Below are 22,965 nucleotides of genomic sequence, written 5' to 3'. Positions count from 1 at the left end.
TCGATAGCTACACATTTGCTCTTTGAGCTAATCATGGCAAAAAAGTCAAAATCCTCGGGCTTCGGAGACATTAAAAGACACAAATGTTCAAGATGAAAGCTCTGACAGGACTGCAGACCAGGGACTCGATTTGGATGGTGCAGCCGGGGAAATTCAGCGTCAACTGTCCAACATATCGGTGATGCTAACGAAGGTTGTTGCTAACTTGGAGGATCTCGCTGTAATACGTCGATTGATTACGGTAATGGAAATAAAATTCTCTGAGTTGGTTACAAGAGTGGCAGATGTTGAGAAATGGATCGAGAAAATCTGGATTCTTATCTGGAGTCATCAGAAAGGGGATTACCCGTTAATCTCCCCGTTACCAAAATAGATGTGGAAAGCGTTTTGGAAAATAGGAGCCGAAGGAACAACGTACCGATTGTTGGAATTCCTGAGCATGAAGAAAGCAGAGATAGGGTGAAATTCCTGGACGAGCTCTTCCAGTGTCTGCTCGACATAACAGGGCATAAACTGGAAATCGAGCGAGCTCACAGAGTCCAGGCTCGCAGATTAGCCGAGGGAGAAAGGCCTCATTTCAATTATGGCCAAATATCTGAGATCATCTGTTAAAGATCTTGTGTTACTCCAGGCAAGGAGCAAAGGCAAGCTTTCTTGGAAGAATTACAATATTTTCTTATTCTCGGACTCTCGGAATTCTGCGAATTCGACAAGAGTGAAACACGATCAGTTCAAGGAATGCCAGAAACTGTTGCATCAACGGAAGATCTCTTTTGCACTGATGTTTCCGGCCAGACTGAGAATAGATGTGAAGGATGGTTGCAAAGTATTTACATGTCCCAAACAAGCACTGTCTTTTATACAAACAATGGGTGAGTAAACCATTGGATGTTTCTCATGTAAGTGGATTGACTCACTGTACATTGAATCTATTGTCGGGAGGAAGCTGGGCGCCATTTTAGTTTCTTCTTGCGTTGACTCCACCTAGCAGCTGGAGTTTGTTTTGTGGAATAACACTTTTCCTTGATAAAATATTTGCATTGATGGAAGATTGCTTTTACACTGATGTTCTCGGCCAGATTGTAAATAGACACTATGGATGAACGCAAAATATATACATGTCCACACAAAGGATGTCTTTTATAAAGTGGATGGACTGAGTAAGTCATGGTGTATTTTTTATTTTATTTATTTATTTTTATGCAGAATTTGACTCTTGACCATCCAAGGAACCAGGACGCCTGTTTTGTTTCTTTTTGTGTTGGTTCCGCCTAGCAGCTGGAGTTTGTTTTGTGGAATACACTGCTTCGAGACAGTTGGGGATGAATCGTTCCTTGTGCTTATGCCTCCTGATGGATGGAGTTTGATTTGTGGAGTATTTTTGCGAGACATATGAATGATTGCGTAATCTGCTGCGCTCATGGACAGCCGGCTCACTGAACACTTGTTTGTCTGTCCGAGGAAATTGAACAGCTTTATATCGGTTGGAATTTCAAGAATGAACCTACAAGTTCTGTGTGTTTATTCTGGCTATTGGCTGGGTTTGTTTTACAAAGTATTTTCTGTTTGCCTCTCTAATTTGTGAGAAAGAATTTTCGAGAAATCCGATGGCAAAGTTGTCATGGGGGTTCTCGTAGGCATACATGCACCTTTTGAGTTTAGAGGGATTGACGCTGTTTGGCGCTGTCATGCACAGGGTTAATGCGCACGTTTTTCTTTTTTCTGTTTGGTCGGGGGGGAAGTTCGGGGTTTGATTGTTGCACAAATGGAGTATGTGGTCAGTATAATCTTGTTTTTGACACAAAATACATTTTTTCTAATATGTCAAAATGTCAAATGTTAATATGAGTGGATTATCTCTCTCCACATGGAATGTGAATGGGTTGGGTCACCCCATAAAAAGAAGGAAGGTTATTAATTTTCTTAAGCGTAAGAAATATGATATTGTGTTTCTTCAAGAAATACATCTTTCACCACAGGAAGCTGAAAAATTTGGTAAGATATGGGGTGGACATGTCTTTACTGCTGGCTCAATAAAAGCAGGGGAGTCATTATATTGTTAAATAAACATCTACAATTCCAATATCTCAAATAGATTAAAGATAAATTAGGAAGAGTCATTATTGGTTTAGCAGAAATTCAGGGGCAAAGGTTGATTTTGGCTCATTTTTACGCACCTAACGCTGATGATCAGGGCTTTTTTATTGATCTTGAAGGGATATATTATTGGGAGGAGACTTTAATCTTTTGATGGACTCAGTCCTTGATCATAGTGAAGCAAGAGAGTGTAAGACCCCTAGAGCAACATTGATGCTTCACAGGATGTGTAAAAATCTTGGTCTAGCGGATATTAGGTGACTTTTGAACCCATCTGAGTGGGACTATACATTCTTTTCATCAGTTCATAAGATATATATATATATTTAAGTCTCTCATTTCATCTAAATAAATTGATCAATTGTCACACATTATACATACATTTCTGCATATACATGGTGAAATTATTTATTTTTCACATATCCCAGCTAAGCTGGGGTCAGAGTGCAGGGTCAGCCATGATACGGCCCCTGGAGCAGATAGGTTCAAGGGCCTTGCTCAAGGGCCCAACAGGGGTGTCTTGGTGGTGTTGGGGCTCAAACCCCTGACCTTCTGGTCAGTAACCCAGAGCCTTAACCGATGAGCCACCACTGCCCTAATCTGTTGTTGATTGCTCAATTGGAAATATCTTAGTCTCAGATCAGGCCCTGGTGAGTTTAGAGGTGTTGCCACATACAGAGAGTTGGCGCTTTAGTGTATCCCTTTGCAAAATCCTGATTTCCAACAAATGTTAAAGACCAGAATCAATGTTTATATGAAGATCAACTGGTCCTCAGCATCTTCTGTGTGCTAGGCTTGGAAGGCACTTAAGGCGGTTCTTAGGAGTCGGATCATACAATATGCCTCATTCATGCCTCCAAAACCCGAGAACTCAGAGAATATTAAAAGAGCCCAAGCAGAGCTGAAGCGCAGAATGTCATCTGATGGCCTCAGAGAATTGACTCGATTAAAATACAGATTGTAGCAGGGCGGAGGGTGGGGCCGGGTCGTGATCCTACACACCCGGTCCCATATTAAGCTAATCAAGCCTCCGTGAGGGATAAAGGTTGATTGCAGAGGATCGTGTGGGAGAGAGAGATTGTTTACGGACATGTCCATCATGTGTGTGTTTGCCCTTTGTTTCAGTTTATTATTAAAATATTATTTATGTTGAAAAGCCGGTTCTCGCCTCCTCCTTTCCATTGATCACTTTACACAGATATAATACTATTTTGTCACGGAAAGTGGAGTTTTGGTTATTCAGGGCAAGACAGTCATACTTTGAGTTGGGGGACAGAGCAGGGAAGCTTTTGGCTAGATATACAAAGCAGAGAGAGTCTTTCTACCATTCCCTCAGTGAAATCTGCTTACCTCGGCCATTGATATTAATAATGTCTTTAAAGAGTTCTATCTTGATCTCTATAGATAAGATATTACGAAATTTCTGGAACCATTAGAACTCCCTAAATTGACGACTGAGCAAAAAAAACAAAATCTTGATTCTGAGATAACCTTGGAGGAGCTTGAAGAGGGGATTAAGGCCTTACCTACAGGCAAGGCTGCGGGGCCAGGTGGTTTTGCCGCTTAATTTTTTAGATCTTATGCTACAGAGTTGGCCCCACTATCGTTAGAAGTTTATATGGAATCATTAAAAAATGGAAAGCTTACGCCAACCATGACACAAGCCCAGATCAGTCTGATTCATAAAAAGGACAAAGATCCAAGCGAGTGTAAAAATTACCAATTTCCCAGATTCAGCTAGATGTTAAAATTTTGTAAAAAATTTTGTCTAGCCGATTAAGTAAAGTTATGTCATCTCTTATACATATAGATCAGGTGGGGTTTATTCGGGGCCGTAGCTCTTCTGATAACACTAGGCGTTTCATGTGAGTAATATAATGAGGTCAGTAGCGAATGGTAAATGGTAAATGGTCTGCACTTATATAGCGCCTTTTTAACCTTTTCGGTATTCAAAGCACTTTACACTGTTGACTCGTTCACCCATTCACACACACATTCATACACCAATGGCGGCAGAGCTGCTATGTAAGGTGCTAGCCTGCCATTGGGAGCAAGTTGGGGTTCAGTGTCTTGCCCAAGGACACTTTGGCATGTGGAGTCATGTGGGCCGGGATTCGAACCACCAATCCTGTGATTAGTGGCCGACCCGCTCTACCAACTGAGCCACAGCCACCCAAAATGAGCCAAAATAATCAGTTTCCGGATGCTGCCATCTCACTTGATGCTGAAAAGTCATTTGATGTGGTAGAATGGGATTATCTTTTTAAGATTTTGGAAATGTATGGGTTCGGGAGTACATTTATTGTTTGGATTAAGTTGCTTTATAGACACCCTGTAGCAGTGGTACAAACAAATTCATTAATTTCAGATTATTTTACTCTGAATATGCCCACTGACTTTGCATATGTCATCTGATGCCCACGTATGATGTATCAAATAGCGAGATTGGCCACTTCTATTTAAATGAATAGGAGAAATTGGAATGCCCAACCAAGGAGCTCTAGCACCCAAAGGTCATCGGATGTAGAAAGGAAGTCCCGCATTACAGGTAAAAGAGCCAATCACCTTTTAGATACAGACATCACCTGTCAATCAACTCAAAGTGAATGCACATTAGCTATACAAGAAAATTGTGTGTATTAGCATAATTTGAGTTAAAGAACCACAATTTATGATACCAGTATTGTCAGATTTTATTGTTGATTTGAAATGTTCCAACCATATTTGAGATTTCGGTTTTCCCCCATTCAAGTAGATACGAGATGCATGACTGAAAATAGCCTTCCGAGAGTGTTCCAAAGATGGCCAACTCACTTGCAAGTGAGACTTTGCCTTAAGGCACAGCACTCTTAAAATAGGGCCCAATGAAAATTACATTTAAATTAAAATATGTCTTTTTAAATCAACAGATAAACTGGTTTCCGAGTTAATCAGAAACAAAAACCTACCACTTAGATGCTGGCCTATGGGTGAAGTGACGTTCCTGATGCATGGGGTCAGCTGTCCTTCACCCCTCTCATGTGAAGAGTCCCTGGAGCGATCTCCAGACCGCTGTCTCTCTCTGGTATGATCCAGGGGTCCTCCTCCACTGGCTCCATGCAGGCTCATTTTCACCAACTCTTCGTCTAGCTGATCTCCACGTGGCTGACCACTGGCAGGAAGAGAGAAGACACAGTAAGATACACACGTGAGCAGTCAGCTGGTCTGAGTGCATCTCCACAACGTGAGGAACACAGTGAACACCTGCAATAAACTTGGATGAACTCTGGGCTCTATAAGAGATGTGCTCTCTTTCCTGAGAGCAAGAAGTGCAGAGACAGCAAAGCACAATTTCTCACCGTTCACTGAATACCTGCTGCATGAAAAAAAAAAGCACAGCAGGGCAGGTTTGCTTTTTAGTGAAGCCTAATCTGTCTGCAGTATTTACCTTTGTAATCACAGATGATTCATTCCCTTTTGTCTCCATTTCATTCACCACGCATGGTTTGCTTGTAAAAGTGTGACTGAGATTTAATTTTAAGTTAATTCTTTTAGGAAACGGCCTATATTAAAAGGTACACTCCGTATTTTTTTCCCCATTAAAAGAGTGTGGTTGTGGGGGCGTGTTTAAGCACTGGTTTGTGAATGGAGAGTGAGAATAGGAGATGAGAATGATAGGGATCATCACCTGGCAATGATTGTGTCTAACAGCTGTTTTTCACTGCAGTAAGAGCGAGCCAGATGCCAGTCCCGGTAGAGAGAGAGCTGAGCTTACAGCGTGTGTGAACCAGAAACCAGTTCTGTTGAAAAGCAAACACTGAGTGTGTTAAATACTGAAAAGCATAAAAATAAAAGTACCATTTGTTGAATTTCGCAGTCTCCTGCTTCCTCCTTGCACCCATCCAAAAAACTTTCTTACAAGGACATTTAATCCTAAAGAAACTAACTGTAATTTTGAAACATATATATAAAATCATGACTACTCACATGAGAAGAGGACTCAAGTCATGTCCATAATCTTATAAAAGTTTTATTCTACAGGGGCAGGGGCTTCCTCATGGGGGCTGCCATTTTAGAATCACATGACCAGCTGAAAACTACTCGCTTAATCTCAGTAACCATCTTGCTATTGGACACTTTCACTCTTGTATTAAATTAATCATGGCTGATTGTGAAGAGTGAATTTCTGTAATGGCATCTGTAACTGAAAAGAAAACTATTGATTTTGAATGATGCTGCATCCACACCACTAGGTGTCAGTCCAAGATGATATGAGCAAAACGTTACTGAGAGCACCTTTAAAATTTTAATTCTTTTTACAATTTAATTCTGAAACCAAGTTATTAATTTGCAGGCACATTTTCTGTAAAACATGATGATCCATGTTATCCCAGGATGATTTAAGAATCTTGTGTGTTTCAAAGGAAGCAAATAAATCTGACATTTCCAGTCATTTAAGATAAGGCATAGAGGTGCGTTCAAGTGGTTAACATGGTCAGTCGCTACCAGTACATACAATTAAAGGAAGCCAGAAAAGAAAAAGTAAACAGTAGCACTTTTAAGAGCCACAACTCTCCACTCTATGAAAAAATTACCTTCTACATTCCACTAAACTAACAGTAGCAAATGTACAACATCCTTGCTTCCCAAAACCCAACAATCTCATTACCTACAGATAAATGGAATTAGGACCTAAATTCTTAATATACAGATCATGATCTCCTGAAATGTAACAAAGATACATTTTTAAATGTCATGCAATACCAAGATTCAGTTATTACAATACAAAATATTACACCGGGTACACATAACCAAAAACAAGCTTTACCATATGGGCTTTATTAACCCTAATACATGTTCATACTGTTATAATACAATAGACGACTACATACACTCCCTCTGGATCTGTTCACATATCAAAATATAGACTTTTTGTACATATAGAAATTCAAGAAATTATGAGGAAAAAAGTGACTGAAATACATCAGTCTGGGAAGGGTTACAAAGCTATTTTAAAGGCTCTGGGAATCCAAAGAACTACAGTTAGAGCCATTATCTCCAAATGGAGAAAACTTGGCACAGTAGTGAACCTTCCCAGAAGTGGCCGACCTTCCAAAATTCCTCTAAGAGCACAGCGAAGACTCATCCAGGAAGTCACAAAAAAACCAAGGACAACATCCAAGGAACTGCAGGCCTCTCTTGCACCGATGTTACCTGAGGGCGTCCTCTATTTCACTAAACGCCTGAGGGCGTTTCATTACTCCACTAGCAGAAAGATACTGGCCAAAAATATCATCCATAGAAGAATGGCGAGGCAAAAACCCACTGCTAACCCAGAAGAACATTAAGCCTCATCTGAATTTTGCCAAAACACACCTTGATGATCTAAACTATTGAGGGAATGTTCTGTGGAATGATGAGTAGAAAGTGGAACTGTTTGGACGACAGGGGTCCTGTTACTTCTGCCGTAAATAAAACAAAGAATTCCACAAAAAGAACATCATACCTATGGTCAAGCATGGTGGTGGTAGTGTGATGTGTGGGGATGCTTTGTAAGCTTCAGGGCCGACTTGCAATAATTGAGGGAAACATGAATTCTGCTCTCTGCTAAAAAAACCTAAAGGAGAACACCCAGTCATCAGTCCGTGAATTGAAGCTCAAGCGCAACTGGATTATGCAGCAAGACAATGATCCAAAGCATAGGAGTAAGTTCAGCTCTGAATGGCTCAAAATAAGCTAAATTAAAGTTTCGGAGCAGGCTAGTCAAAGTCCTGACTTGAACCCAATTGAGATGCTGTGGCAGGACCTAAAACAGGACAAAATTCCACCATTCGCGTTGTGGAAGACTGATCTCCAGTTTTCGGAAACTTTTGGTTGCCGCTAAAAGTGGCACAACCAGCTATTAAGTTTAACGGGGCAGTTTGTTTTTCACATGGGTGAAATAGGAGCTGGATAACTTTTTTTGCTTCAATTATATATATATATATATATATATATATATATATATATATATATATATATATATATATATTTTGTTTTGCTCAGTCGTTAGTTTGCTTCAGAAGACAAAGCATGAGCACGGTTTATTGTGTGAATGAAAGTGACAGGAACAGTTTTATAGTTTGCCGTTTGACTATAAAGTTTGTTTAATGTTGTTTTTTCTCCATTCTGACAAAATTAACTTGTCTAAACTTCCAAATTTTATGATGTAGTTATGTACAAAAAACTTAGAGCATGGTAAAATATATCCATCTGAAATAAATGTGATATTCATGAGAGAGAACATTATTATATAACACAATGTGTTCATGTGAGGGCACATGGATATATAATACAGACAAGGCCATTCTAAAATTAATTACCTTTAAAAAGACAAGACTTGAATTAAAAAAGATTTCTGTCCCTTTTTGTCTCCCTTTCTTGTACATCATTTAAGGATCTAAAACCACAATAAAACAAAACAATAAACATTGTCAGTAGTTTGGCTTTGTAAGGCAGTGTTTTATGTTACTACTGAACAACAAAAACATTTGACCTGTAATATTTAATTAATTTCAGATGGCAAAGGCTTTGAAGAAGGTACCATTGTGGGAGAAATGTATTAAAGTGTTGCCATGGAAAGTAATACTAAAGATCAGCACTATTGTACATTGAGTGCAAAAATTGTATTCCAATTATACATTTTAAAATCTATCAGCCAATTAATCGGCTATCGGCCTGTTTTACCCACCTTAGTTATTAGTATCGGCAAAACCCAATATCGGGCAACCTCTAATATTCTTGCTTCTGAATATATGGATTTATATACACCGAAGTCTTATGGATTACTTTTATGCTGCCATTATATGCTTTTTGGAGCTCCAAAGCTCTGATCAACATTCAATTGCATTGTATGGACATACAATGCAACACTGAGCAGAGAGTGTCCTAAAAATGTCTTTGTTTGTGTTCTGATGAAGAAAGAAAGTCATACACATCTGGGATGGCATGAGGGTGAGTAAATGATAGAATTTTCATTTTTTAGTGAACTATCCCTTTAAATTAGTAACATTTTGAATCCCAGATGTTCAATGTGGAGTCAGACTTTTGAACCACACTGTATTTCATTTAGTCTGTGAATTGTATGAACTCAAATGGATGTTTCATATAGAACATTTCATATAAATCCTTCATGTACACAGAATTGATTTCTGAACTCGCATCTTAAATAGCTAATTTAAAATGAACCTCCAGACAGTCTCGGTAAAGACCAGGTGCTGTTAATATTTTCTGGCAATAATACTCATTCCCCAGGGGGCGGAAACAGGATCATTACAAAGCAGATGCCCTTGAATAGAGGAGAATGGAGAGCAGTGCAGACCTTTCTGTTTTTCTTACAGAACTGATGTGCCTTTTTCTTCCCCTGCACTAAAGAATAAAGGAAAAATGGTCCATTCAAGCGTGCAGAATATTCTGTTTGAATAAATGATGAATAGGCTGGAAATAGGGCTTGTTTTATCTGAGTGAAAGTGCTGTCAAATCTGGACTCCTCGATTTATTTTGGCTCTCTAGATTGCACCAGCCACAAGCTATGTGACCCCATTAACCAACCCGAGCATGACCAAAGCCCACGGCACCACCATACTCAACAACAGTGACAAATTCGATAAGTTCAATAAGTGCTGCATCTGTTTTGCTATAAGTTAAATTATTCCACATGCTGCAGAGCAAGCACACAACATTTAAATAAGATAAAATCAGGGTCAATTTAAGTTTAGAACACAAAATCATGTTAACATGTATAATATTTACACCGGTGTGGCTATACATTTGAAACTATTTAGCATTTGGACTAGCTGGCCATTCACTTCCGTTGTAAGTGTCTCACTGTAACCATATTCACTCTTTTATTTATTTTTTTAAAGGAGGGACAAGTCAAATCATTTTTTGGTGGAAATCATCATTATGCCACAAATTCTATTAAGTGAGCTGAACTTGTATGGAACCTGGAATATTCCTTTGACAGGCAACAATGGTATTCACAGGTAAAGTAACTTATGTATTGTTTGCATAATTCCTGTTTACATAATAGTCATTCACTCTTGTAAGAAACGAGTTGCATTTTGATCTTACAAAACAAATTGCCGAAATCTGATGGTAAAAATTATAATAATTATATGTTAGTTAATTATTAATATAGGACTTTTATTATTAATAAAATATTGTATTGTTGTAGTTCAATTATTATTAAATTTTTATTGCAGACAAATATCTAAATTGGTTCTGCACATCAGTTACTGAGCATTACCAAGTAACAAATAATCTGTACCAGCTGTAAAATAAATAAAAAATATACATATATATTTGTGGATATTTCTATTCTCTATGCAAACCTTCATACTAAGCTTCTTCAGTCTCAGTTTTTGTTTGATAATTAAGCAGCCAAGATCAAAGCCATTAGAAATGGTGAAACTGAACTTCAGCAGCACCCTTCAGTAACATCTCAACAGTCTGATGACTCCTTGGCAGCCTACAGAAATTCATTCAGCACACAAAATGATGTCTGGTGTTGAATGTTGTACTATATATAGACAATTTCATAGATCCACCTGAAAAAATATACAAATTCATAAAGCTATACTAGAATTAGACGTCAAGATACTTTTTTGCTTCTCTATTGCATCAGCCCAGAAATATGACAGGCAGAAAAGGCTCACTAAGAATTAGAATGATGGCATGTCTGTGGTTTCTCCGAAACCCCGAGGGACAAGATCATCCTCTTGACAGGACAAGACAATTGGAGATGCATGGAGAAAAAAGGAGAAAAAAAAAGAAGAAAATAGAAAAGAAAGACCTGTGCATAACTTAATTTTTTTTTTCCAAGTAACAAAGGGCGCACAAAGCGTTCTGTTACTTACAGAGAAAGTAGCATCAAAATTTCATTGCAGTGCTGACGCCGCTCTGCTAATGTTAAACAGCAGGACAATGCGTTTCCGAAGCACAAAGCATCCAGACATGCGTTAAACAAACTGATAGGTTCCAATATTTTTTTAAGCGATAGAATATTTGATAAGAGAACAGCTTACTAAATAGTAATATACGTCTCTTAAAAAAACAGAAAGGTGTAATGTCATTTATTTCAATCTCAATACTTTGTTTCTTTTAAGTCTCATTCACAAATGAATCGCGGGTACGTACCCGCTTGTCTCGCGCGGCTTTAAATTGAAGACAAAGCAGCACGGCAGCAACTGAGGAATGAAAGCACAAAGGACGCGCGCTCCTTCGGACAAGGGGGGCTTGCCAGCCGACTTAGCATCCTCGGGCATTACTTTCAAACTTCAGCATAATTCGAGGACTCCTGTGAAACTTGTTCGCTATGAACACAGCCTCAAAACTGTGCTCTCCCGAAATAAAGGACGCCCTCAGGTAGCATCGGCGCGACTCACGGAAGGACGGTAGCATAGTAACCTGACGGAGACGCTCGCATGAATGGCTGGTCGCTTTTTCCGCTACTGTGGCACGCGGAGGCTGCCTTGATGACGTAGCCCGACCCTTTCTAACATCTCCTGATACTGTAGATTCTCTGATGCTTGATGACACAAAGGGCTGATGGAGGAGACGAGGGATGGAGCATGGAAGTGAGGCCAATAGAAAATGTCCTTGATTCACATTGACATTTTAAAGTGCATGTGCATCAATGGCAAGAAAGTTTACAGTGCTGTACTAGACGAAGATCGACTTTTATGACCTCTTATTCCGATCGTGATGCAAATGTAAGGTATTTGCGGTAATGCAAAACCTGTCATGATTTCAATTCATACCTGTCATGATTTTCAAGATATACAACCTACTGTATATTTTTATATACGATTTGTATTGTATACTGTGTATTCTATACTGTTTGTATTGTATATTGTATATTATTATTTGTATAGTGTGTTGTGTGTAATTATGTGTATATTAGATATGTAAAATATGTCAATTGTGTTGTGTAAATCAGATGTTTATTGTAGATTGGTATGTCTCATCACTGTCATACTGCTATGTTGCTCGGAACTGCAGCCAAGACTTTCACCCTGTTGCACTTGTCTATATGGTTGAGTGACAATAAAGGGATTTGATTTGAATTGAGTCAGACGATATATTCGATCGAAATCAATTATCAATGTATCCCTTTATAATGACTACCATTTACGCATCCCTGTGACTATGAAGGGCGTCCTGGAATAAAACCAGATAAAGAACAGTGATATCCCGTTTTTCTTTCATATTTTACTCCAGTAATTTGCGAAACGTACTTTTTATTTCCTCTAAACGATCGCTCCTTTACCATGATACTGACAGTGCCTCCCATCTGCTTTCCTTAACCATTCCTTTCATTCATAAACATGAGGCTTTAATGCCATGGTTTCCGACAACATCCTTAAAACTATATACTTTTTAAGGGCCAGCAGGTGGCGCAGTTGTCCACAAAGACATACTGGACTGTAAGTTACAGGGTTCCCACAACTTTTGTCCCAATGACTGTTTTATTCGTTCATTATAATTGGATAAGGATTTTTAAAACTCAATTTACATATTATACTTTACATGTTTTCACGCACACATTTTCTAGATAACAAAATATTATAACTAGAACAATGCATCTCCACTACAAAAGACCCAATTACTTATCCAGGTCTTGAAATCACAATTTAAAAATTAACTGATATTTCGATGCTTTCCATGACCATGGGAGGTGAAAAAACAAAACTTGACACACCACACAAGTTGAAGGAAGAAAACTCTTCCCCAACAGCTTCAATACTAAACACAGTCAAATTTACAAGAGAGTAAAGACAGCAATTTTCTTTACAACACATTTACAAAAATCCCTGGAAACAAATATATCCATTAGAACAGAGCAAAAACCACCAAAGGAACCCATAAAATATGAAGGCAAATAAATATATCTAAGAAATGGGTTGACTTGATTGAACTGCAGTGAAAATTGCAGTAAAAGATCAATATTATATGCAATTCATAGCAGATCATCTGTTCAATGCTAAATGTATGGTGGCCGAGGGGAGCACAAAACAACTAAATTAGCAAAGCAAATAAAAGCTGAAAACACAGTGGAAAAGCCACAGCACTATTAAAATAAGCTACAACAAACACAATGAATCTACAACATGACAAAATTGATAAGACACAAAACTAAAATATTATCAGAAAAAAATAGCTGTACATAAAGGGCAGTTCACCCAAAATTGAAAATTCTCTCATTTTCTCACCCTCATGCCATCCTGGATGTGTATGACTTACTTTCTTCTGCAGAACACAAATTAAGATTTTATTAGAAGAATATTTCAGCTCTGTGGGTCCATACAATCCAAGTGAATGGGTGCCAAAATTTTGAAGCTCCAAAAATCACATAAATCAGCATAAAAGCAATCTATAAGACTCCAGTGGTTAAATCAATATCTTCAGAAGCGATATGATAGGTGTGGGTGAGAAACAGACCACTTTCACATTATTCTTTTTCTTGTGTTTTTGGTGATTCAAATTCTTCATGCATAACGCCTCCTACTGGGCAGGGAAAATAATTCCTATCAAAAAAGGACTTTAATATGTATCTGTTTCTCACCCACACCTATAATATTGCTTCTGAAAATATGGATTAAAACACTGAAGCCCCTTATTGGGGCGTCAACATTTTGGCACCCATTATTTGCATTGTATGGACCTACAGAGCTGAAATATTCTTCTAAAATTCTTAATTTCAGTTCCGTAGATGACAGAAAGTCATACACATCTGGGATGGCACGAGGGTGAATAAATGAAAGAATTTTCATTTTTCAGTTAACTATCCTTTAAGTGCCCTGGCCAATACCTGGTTAGACTTTCCAGATCTCTTTAAGGAATAGTTCACCCAAAAACTTTAATTCTCTCATTATTCACTCACCCTGATGCTATCCCAGATGTGTATGACTGTCTTTCTTCATCAGAAAACAAATAAAGATTTTTAGAAGAGCTCTGTCAGGTCTTTATAATGCAAGTAAATGGGTGCCAGCACTTTGACGGTCCAAAAGACACATTTAGGCAGCATAAAAGTAATCCACACGACTCCAGTCCATCAATTAATGACTTCTGAAGCAAATCTATACGTTTGTGTAAAAAAATAAATAGATAATTAAAAAGTTATTAACTTTTAAAATGTGCTTCCTGCCAGCAGTTGATGCAACATGTAGCTGTTCTGTGACGTAAGCACGTCAGCGAGTTCACACGAGAATCTGGAAGCGGCGCTTATTTACAACAGAAGAATGAACGTCATGTGAGAATTCAGCCATTTCAAACAGCATCAGAGCCCTGGACGGAAGCACCAATTTAAAGTTAAATATGTTTTAATTATCAACTTGTTTTTTACATAAACGTATCAACTCACTTCAGAAGACATTCACTGATTGTCTGAAGTCGCATGGATTACTTTTATGCTGCCTAATTGTGACTTTTGGACCGTCAAAGTGCTTGCATCCACTTGCATTATAAAGGACCTGAAAAAACTTTATTTGTGTTCTGCTGAAGACAGACAGTCATACACTTCCAGGATGGTATCAGGGTCAGTGAATAATGAGAGAATTTAAATTTTTTGGATGAACTATTCCTTTAATGCACTTAACTTCATCAACATTGCTAGAATCTGTACCGGGCAATGAAGTCACAGTAACTGCAGCTATTCTTGCGTACCGGCAGGTTTTGTAAGGTGTCCTGATTTCACGAAAATTGGCTATATTCAGTCTGTAGCCCCCGCTCAGACAGCAAAGCATTCAGGTGAAATGCTCAGATCCCAGGTCAACACTCTTTTGTTACGTGTTGACCAGGGAACTCTTGTAGTGACTCGCAGTGTGACGAGAAGCCTCATGATCTAGACTGCCACATGACTTAAAATACAGAGCTTAAAATTTTTTATTTTTTGTTAATTATGCTGTGTTGTGGCTTATTTCTGTTGTGCTGTGGCTTTTCTGTTTTGTTGGGGCTTTAATTCATTGTATTGTGGCTTTCTTTCACTGCGTTGTGGCTTATTTTGGTTGTGTTTCTGCTTTTATTTTGCTTTGTTAATTTGGTTATGTTGTGCACTTCTCAGGAATCTGAATCATTTGATGATTCAGGGTTTCGGAGACATCAGGGCCCTGTACCATGAAGCTGGTTTAGGTGGCTAGCCAGGTAAGTTTCAGTTTAGTTTGCGTCAACCTTGGGTTTTAGGTACCATGAAGGTGGGTCGGCTTCATCACCATAGTAACTTACGCTACACGGCTAACCTCTTCCATAGCAGGTTTTGTTCTTCAGATCACTTACAGCTACTGAACCAATCAGCTGGGAGTAAAGTGGCATCTCTGACGCAATTAAGTCACTCCCCCGTGTGTCTTAAAGTGCATTAAAAAATAAAACTTTTTAAAAATCCACAGAATCGACACTTTATGATAAATTATATATATATATATATATATATATATATATATATATATATATATAGTTTTTTTGGCAGATCAAGTCTTGTATTTTATTTAAATACACTATAATTGTTTTTAATTTACCTAGTCAAAAGTAGCTTATTCATTTGTAACTGTATAACATTATATTAAGCTTTCAATTAAAATTATGTTTTTAAATAATGTTTTTATGCTTTTAAAATTAATAAACATGTGTTCTGGTTATGATATATGAATGCACTTAAGCATATCAGCTGTTTAATATGTTTTTCACATTTAGAATTTGTTACCAACAGTCCTCTTAAGCTCTCGCAGCAGCCACAGTGTTTCATATTGAGGTGTAAATGTCATTAATTACTTCATAATTGTACATTGATCCCTTGTGCTGTGTAAATCATAACAATATCTTGTGCTGTTTAAATGTATTTGAATTCTTCATATTTTCATAATGAGCCGCCTTCAGATTTAAATCCCGTTGTCTCTCTCGCGAGAAGTGAACATGAATCGCACTCTTTCTCTGTCTTTCACGGGATTGGCCGTTCCTTGCTCACGTCACTCACTCATGTGCACAGGCACATTAACTAAACCCCCAGGAAGACTACAGAAAATGTTGGCAGGAATATGTCAGCAGACACCTGTACCATGAAGATCACTGAACAAACTCAGGGTTTCAAGATTGGTTTCAGGTTGACAAATTCAAACTAGAGCTGTCGATTTAATGCGTTAATTCAGTGTGATTAATTTTACAAAAAATAACACGTTAAAAAATTAACGCAAATAATCTCACTTCCCCCAGACCATAATAAGGAAGAGTCCTGAAAATGCAAGCTTATAGTACCACCTGTTTATTCCAGAGGGCAGTAAATGAAATTTCAGCTGTATGAGCAACGCACAGTTTATTCAGTGAAGAAAACACTTCAGTAGGCAGAACAACACAAACATGCGTTATGTTCTTGCGTTCAAAACACTTGAAGGAGCGCAAATGCGAACTAAGGGATCTCAAGATGTCCTTAAAGATTGAGTATTAAACTATATTTAACTTGACACAGTGACCTAAACATTTTATGTTTATGATGCAACGCACCCGAGACGCTACACAAGCATGTAGTGTCTCGACGCTGAGATGGTGCAAGATTTGGAAATTACCCATAAATATTTAATCACGAATAAAATCAAAGAAATTTCCTTCAAACTTATTTATAAGTACTACCTCACTAATTATTTACTTGTCGAGAGATTTAATTGTGATGTCGATATATTCTGTACATTTTGTGGTCTGCAGGAGGAAACATTTTTTTTCATTTATTTTGGAGTTGTCCCGACTCGACTTGTTTTTGGTCTGATTTCTGCAAGATTGTTAGAGATCATATTATTCCCAGCTTTCAACTTTGTTTTGAAAATGTTTAATTCCTGTTTTTTTTTTAGTTATGACATGTCTCTTCATAATGAATATTTTTTGATTAATGTTCTGCTTTTGTTGGCAAGTTCAGTATTCATAAATGTAAGTATGGTGGTTATAAACCATTAGTTTTAATTTTTAATTCAGAGGTTCAGCAATACCTAAAAACAATTTCCAATTTGAGTAACAAGAAAGCTGTGAAGTGTATTGAAATATGTAAACAATTTGATACATTTATTTTCATTTTTGTTGTTGTTTGTTTTAATATACCTCTTGGCTCTTGATGTAAATGTTTTGTAAGCATTAATAAAAAAATAAAATAAAATGTCTGACGGGTCCTTAAATAAGCTCTCATAATAAATCTCCAACTGATTGACAAATTCACTTGTGAAATGGATTACTGTGAACTGTATGCCAATGATTGACTTATGATCAATAATATCAATAAAAACATTTTTATAACACCTGTTATTCAAAGTAAATACAATACCATGATGAAAGGGGATTGTTTGAGAAATTGAGGAGAAAAAAAAAGGCTCATTACAGTCCAATTCTATAGGAGTGCTCTAAATTGACAACTTATAGGAATGAAATGAGAAGACAGGTTAACTACACAATAGTATTTTCATCCTTATTTATTTACTTTAGTATTACTTGTTTTGGGTAAAATGCCATTGTACTTAAGAAATAAAACTGAACAAAATATAATTAGGGTAATCAGAAAAGCAACTTTGAAACAGATTACAAAAAACTGGCTTAACCCAGAACACTCACAATTTCAAAGATGAAGAGAAATTATTTTGGAAATATACCAAATGGACAAAGTAACATTTAAAATAAATAATACAAGTCTGGAATGTGAACATAAACAGAATTTGTTTAAAAATAATATAAATTAATTCTGATAGATTGTTTCCTTCACATTCTTGATTTTTGAACAAAATTAGTTAAAATATGAGGTATGATGTCCCATCTCATTTAATATTTACAAAAAATGGAGGTGATGCCTGAACTTATTTTCCACTTTATTTGAAATAAAATATAACATGTAAATTAATTACACAAGTTATTTATAGAATATGTTGTGAATGGTTATTTGATATGTTATAAAAATAACAGTGTTTTTTATTTCTCTTTCTTGATGTACAATTTGTACATTGTCTTAAGTAAAAAAATTTAAAAAAATACAAAAACACTATACACAAATAAATAGCATAAACAAGGTTGCTATTGATCAATTACAAAGTGAGCACTTGGAATACTGTATGCAAAAAAATTGGTATGCAATAATAAGACGTATTTGTTCTTTTTATAAAAGACATATTTTTGGTACTGCTTATATTGCTTATTGCTTAAATTATTATAACTTATAGTAAAATACTGTATGTTCATCTCGAGTCCATGAAAGAAAGAAGGGTTTTGGGTGGCGTTCACCCCTTTCCATAGTAATCTTGAGCTTTTAATATATTAAAAACGATTATTTTCTGCAGGTATCATATTAATCCATATTAATGGTTGTTTTATAGATAGCCTAATATATTACGTTTGTATTTTCACTGATTGGTTAAGATATTTTTTGTTATCGCTAAAGTGGAAAAATGAAAAGCAATTACATTTTAAATAAAATATAACACTCTATCTGCTGAAAATGTAGATTCTCAAATAAATAATTTATCACAAGAGATTTTGTGGATTTCTAAGATTTTATTTGTAAAGTGTGCTTTAAGAGACACAGGGGAGTGATGATTGTCGGAGATGCTATTTTACTCACAGCTGATTGGTTCAGCATCTGTTAGCGATCTGTAATCCAAAACAAAACCTGCTATGGAGCAGGTTAGCCATGTAGCGTAAGTTGCTATGACCATGAAACCGCTAAAAGCCGACCAACTTTCCTGGTACCTACAACCTAGGGTTGAGGCAAACTAAACTAAAACTTATACAGCTAGCCACACTCCCATGACTAGAAAATTTTTTATCAACCTGTCTTACCTTGAGTATCTGCAAACTCTCCTTGACTGACAAGTTGTCCTTTGATTCCAATTTTCAATTTCAGAGTCACTCAAGTGCAGGCTGTCATGAGAGATGGGGCGTGCTGCCATCTCAACCAAGTTGATATTACAGTATTTAAAGGACTTCAGATTTCATATCCTAACAGAGCAAAATAAAGCGTCAAATGTGTTTTTATGTTTGATACTGTGACATGTTACTTTGTATTTGTTAACTTTTTCCAATTGCTGCTTCACATTATTCATTTAAAACAATGTTTGCTTTTTATTTTGGATTAAGGACATAAGGTTGTCCAGGGTGATAAAATGATCAAACCTTTTAAATCTAGTTTAGAAACATGTGTCAAGTTCATAGAAATGTAACCTTTGTGTCCAATTTGGTTTGATATATTTTTTATATATATTTTTACATGAAGTAAAAGGTATTGAAGTACTTGTCTTTCACCTTCAATACATGTGTTTATACAACTTAATCATTAATTTCAATGATTTCTTAGGATTATACCAAATCACCGGAACAAAATGTGCCTTATCATAAAAATTTCAAAATAATCATATTTATATACTTTTTTTAATCAAACAGTCATTTGTTTGTCATTGGTCTAAATGGGTCTTCTCTCTTTTATGATTTTTGTCCATATAAACAACACAATGGATACCTACATGTTGATTATACCACATGACTTTGATTTGGTGGACAAAAAGGTTTCAAATATTAATAATATTTCAAAACACCATTGTTTCACTCCTTTTTTTTTTTTTTTTTAAGAAATATAACAAAAATAAAAAGTATTCTGCACTATTCATGTCCATTTTTTTTCCTCAAGAATTCCAGCTTTTATTGAGAATGACTGAGAACTCTCTCTGGACAGTTACACCAAATGTTTTACCACATTTTAACAAGTTCACTCTAGCTAATCAGTTAGCTTGCTAGCTAGCTTGGTACAGTGACGATCTCTCACCTGTCTCTGGTTAACGCTGAATGTTTGCCACAAGGTATACACGTGAACTCTCTTACAAATGTTCATATCTGGCAGGTTATTTACTTCCATGAATCTACTTCAGCTTGTTGCTCATCATCTCTAGTCTAGGATATAGGACTGTAACAGATTTGCCCAAGCTACATGGCTTACCAAGCAGCAAATATCGCGAGAACACGCGGATGTCTCCATAGCAACAGCCAACTGTTGATAGCGCAGCATTTGAAATGTATTCCATAAAAGGCTTGATACATTGCGTTGTAGCAAACAGAATGGGGAGAATATTTTTCTATGGTTTTATAAATAATATTTCGTTTATAGGCGTAGCTGTAAAATGTCTAACTACTGAAAAGAATAACGCCCTTATCGATTCTTTATAATGTTTAGCTATTCATTATTAGTGTCAATAAAATGAAAAAGACAGTAATTAATTAATATAACAGCATGTTAAAATAAATGTAACCTCCCTAATAGTACAGTTCGCAATCCTACATAATGAATTATGAACAGCCTACATTAGAAGACCGATTATGATAACATTCAGATATACATTGCTTTTGATAACATTAAAACAGCAAATTTTAGGCTATAACACATACAATGTTCAGACAAGTGGGTAAAAAAACAGTATTTATTGCTTAATTTAAACTGTCACTATGAGAAAAATAAATAAAAACGCCATTCTCTATTATTCTCTAAGGAACATTTTGGTCCAACTCGTTAATATATTGTTTTTGCTTCAGCAAATAAGCTTCATGATCAAATAACTCATAAATAGCTTAGATAAGAGCGTTGAGCTTTGATGCCGCTAAAATATGAAAACTACGCTAGATAAAAATAGAAATAGAAATACTCTGTAGAAAATAAATATGGTTAATAGGATAATAAATAGCTTATAAATGTTGAACAGTGTGGCTTTACATCAGTACATTTACACACATTTCTGTTCACTGTGGGTTCATAAGTTTTTCCAGAACAGTAATGATGTCATCAGCTTCTCTTGGATTTAGGTCTTTGGTGTTGGGAATAATCTCTGAAAGGAGTCTTGTCCTCTCCGTATCGATCTTGATTGAGGCTGTGTGAATGTCCCGCAGTTTCATCTGAAGCCAGTCTTGCCTCAGCTCCACGTGTTTGTGCACCCCAAGGTTGTGCATAAGCTGAACTTCATTGATAGCTCTTTTGCTTTTTTATTAAAACGAAAAATCTAATTATAAACTACATAAATATAATTTATAGATAGAAATTAAAAGATATATATAAATATATGAATTAATTACTAACCTCAATGGCTTGCTCTCTGCATTTGTTGCATATAATAATATACAGATGGAGAAATATACAGCTGTTTTCTCCAAAAGTCCAAGAGTGATGAAAACCATTTTGAACCTGTGAATAATTTGTATATATATTTACATGTATATATTAAAATAATAATAATATATATATATATATATATATATATATATATATATATATATATATATATATATATATATATATATATATATATAACTTTTAACATAAATAAAATTAACATATAAATTAAACTAACTTGGCATGTGTCATGTTGATTTTACAATTCTAGTCTAATAGTATTTCTTTGTGGCAAAATAATATTTAATTAATGATAGCCAAATAAGAATAGATTTTACAATAGTTTATTTCAACACGAAATAAGAGCAAATTTAATGAAATATACTCACCACTGCTGGTCGGGTAGTGTATTACAGAGTTTGGTGCATCAGTTCACATAGGGTTGTTCACTCTGAGATCCTTTTATAGCTCTCTGTCCATTGATGAGCCGCCTTCATTATTGGTGATGATGTCACCACCTTCCCTTGATGAAGCATGCGGGTGACACTTCTACAATGTAGCTCTCGTCACCTTAACTTATTCGTCCCTAAATTTGAACTTCTGAACAGTAAATTAGAGCCTTTGATTTTCTTAATCACCTCCACCAATAATTACACAAGCAATTATATTCAGCAATACTCCGAAGTTGTGTTTTTTAGTCTTTTAGTAGAAAACCACTACCAACCCTTCAGAAGTGTGCAGACATAGAAATCAAGTAGCAACATATGCTATTTCTTAAAAATTACATAATTCTTGTGTCAATAAATTGCCATATATTATGCTCAAAAATAGGTAATTGAGAGTCAGAGATAATAGCATACTATTTTTATCCTAAATAGTTGTCAACAAAATTAGATTTTTGCTTATAACTCTTAGTTCAGCTTTAGTTCTCAATGCTGTTTAAGTCTTACATTTGTGTTTTGTTTATGTAATGTGCTTGTTGCTGTTAGGCTGCTTTCAAAAAAATATCTACAGGCCTACTTTTGGCTTTTTAGATTGTCAATTAACAACTCACAAGAATCAACTCAAATGAGTACAGCAATGCAATGACATTGTAAAACAAATATTATAACATTTACAATAACACACACACACACACACACACACACACACACACGTCACACACACACACAAATGCAAATACGCACACACACATAAATATAATAATACAATAACACTATCCTTCTCTGAAATAAAAATGTGTGCACTAAAACCAATAAAATGCTTTCCAAATTTCCTCACAAATCAGAAATGTACAGATTGTAAGATCATGTGTTACATGTCTTCTCCATTAGTCTGTGAGCCAAAGACCTGCTCCAGCAGTCACAGGTGTCCAAAGGGGCACCCGGGGAGGTGGAGGACCCTGTCCCACTTTTATGGGCACTGGATGACAGATTAGGTAACTATGAGCGAAGTTTTCTAAATGTAGCCCAGGAATGGCCCATGTCATGACACAGAGAGTGTGTTTGAGTACCCTAACATGTTATATAGATCCATAGATCTTTCCTTGTGGTGTGGTTAGGGTTTCTCTCCCAGCTTTGAGTATGCCTGCTGCTTCTGACAAGAGAAAAAAGGGGTATGACGACAGGGAGCAGGCAGTCTGATGATATATGAGGGAATAAACAACCCATCAGTGTGTAAATTAGAGATTGTACCTCAATATCTGAGTTTTAATGCAATAACCAGCAACGTGCAGGGATGTA

At 36.3% G+C, this 22,965-nt stretch overlaps 1 protein-coding gene across 2 annotated transcripts in view; it reads right to left on the bottom strand.

The window, feature by feature from the left end:
- Positions 1-20,054, bottom strand: part of LOC127640732 (BTB/POZ domain-containing protein 10-like) — a 31,229-nt gene extending 11,175 nt beyond the window's left edge. Inside the window, exons 1-3 of one of the 2 annotated variants that reach the window (XM_052123448.1) lie at positions 19,892-20,054; positions 18,913-19,071; positions 5,046-5,248 (exon numbers count right to left, since the gene is read on the bottom strand). In XM_052123448.1, the coding sequence (XP_051979408.1) occupies positions 5,046-5,248; positions 18,913-19,022 (313 nt within the window). In that variant the 5' untranslated portion in view covers positions 19,023-19,071; positions 19,892-20,054. Of the gene's footprint in view, positions 1-5,045; positions 5,249-11,253; positions 11,443-18,912; positions 19,072-19,891 lie in introns of those variants that run through there. The other variant, XM_052123447.1, reaches the window with a different exon arrangement.
- Positions 20,055-22,965: the final 2,911 nt, after the last annotated feature.

This window comes from Xyrauchen texanus, chromosome 49 (assembly GCF_025860055.1).
Source record: "Xyrauchen texanus isolate HMW12.3.18 chromosome 49, RBS_HiC_50CHRs, whole genome shotgun sequence".
Lineage (NCBI taxonomy): Eukaryota > Metazoa > Chordata > Actinopteri > Cypriniformes > Catostomidae > Xyrauchen > Xyrauchen texanus.
This window is presented reverse-complemented; position numbering and strand designations above follow the sequence as displayed.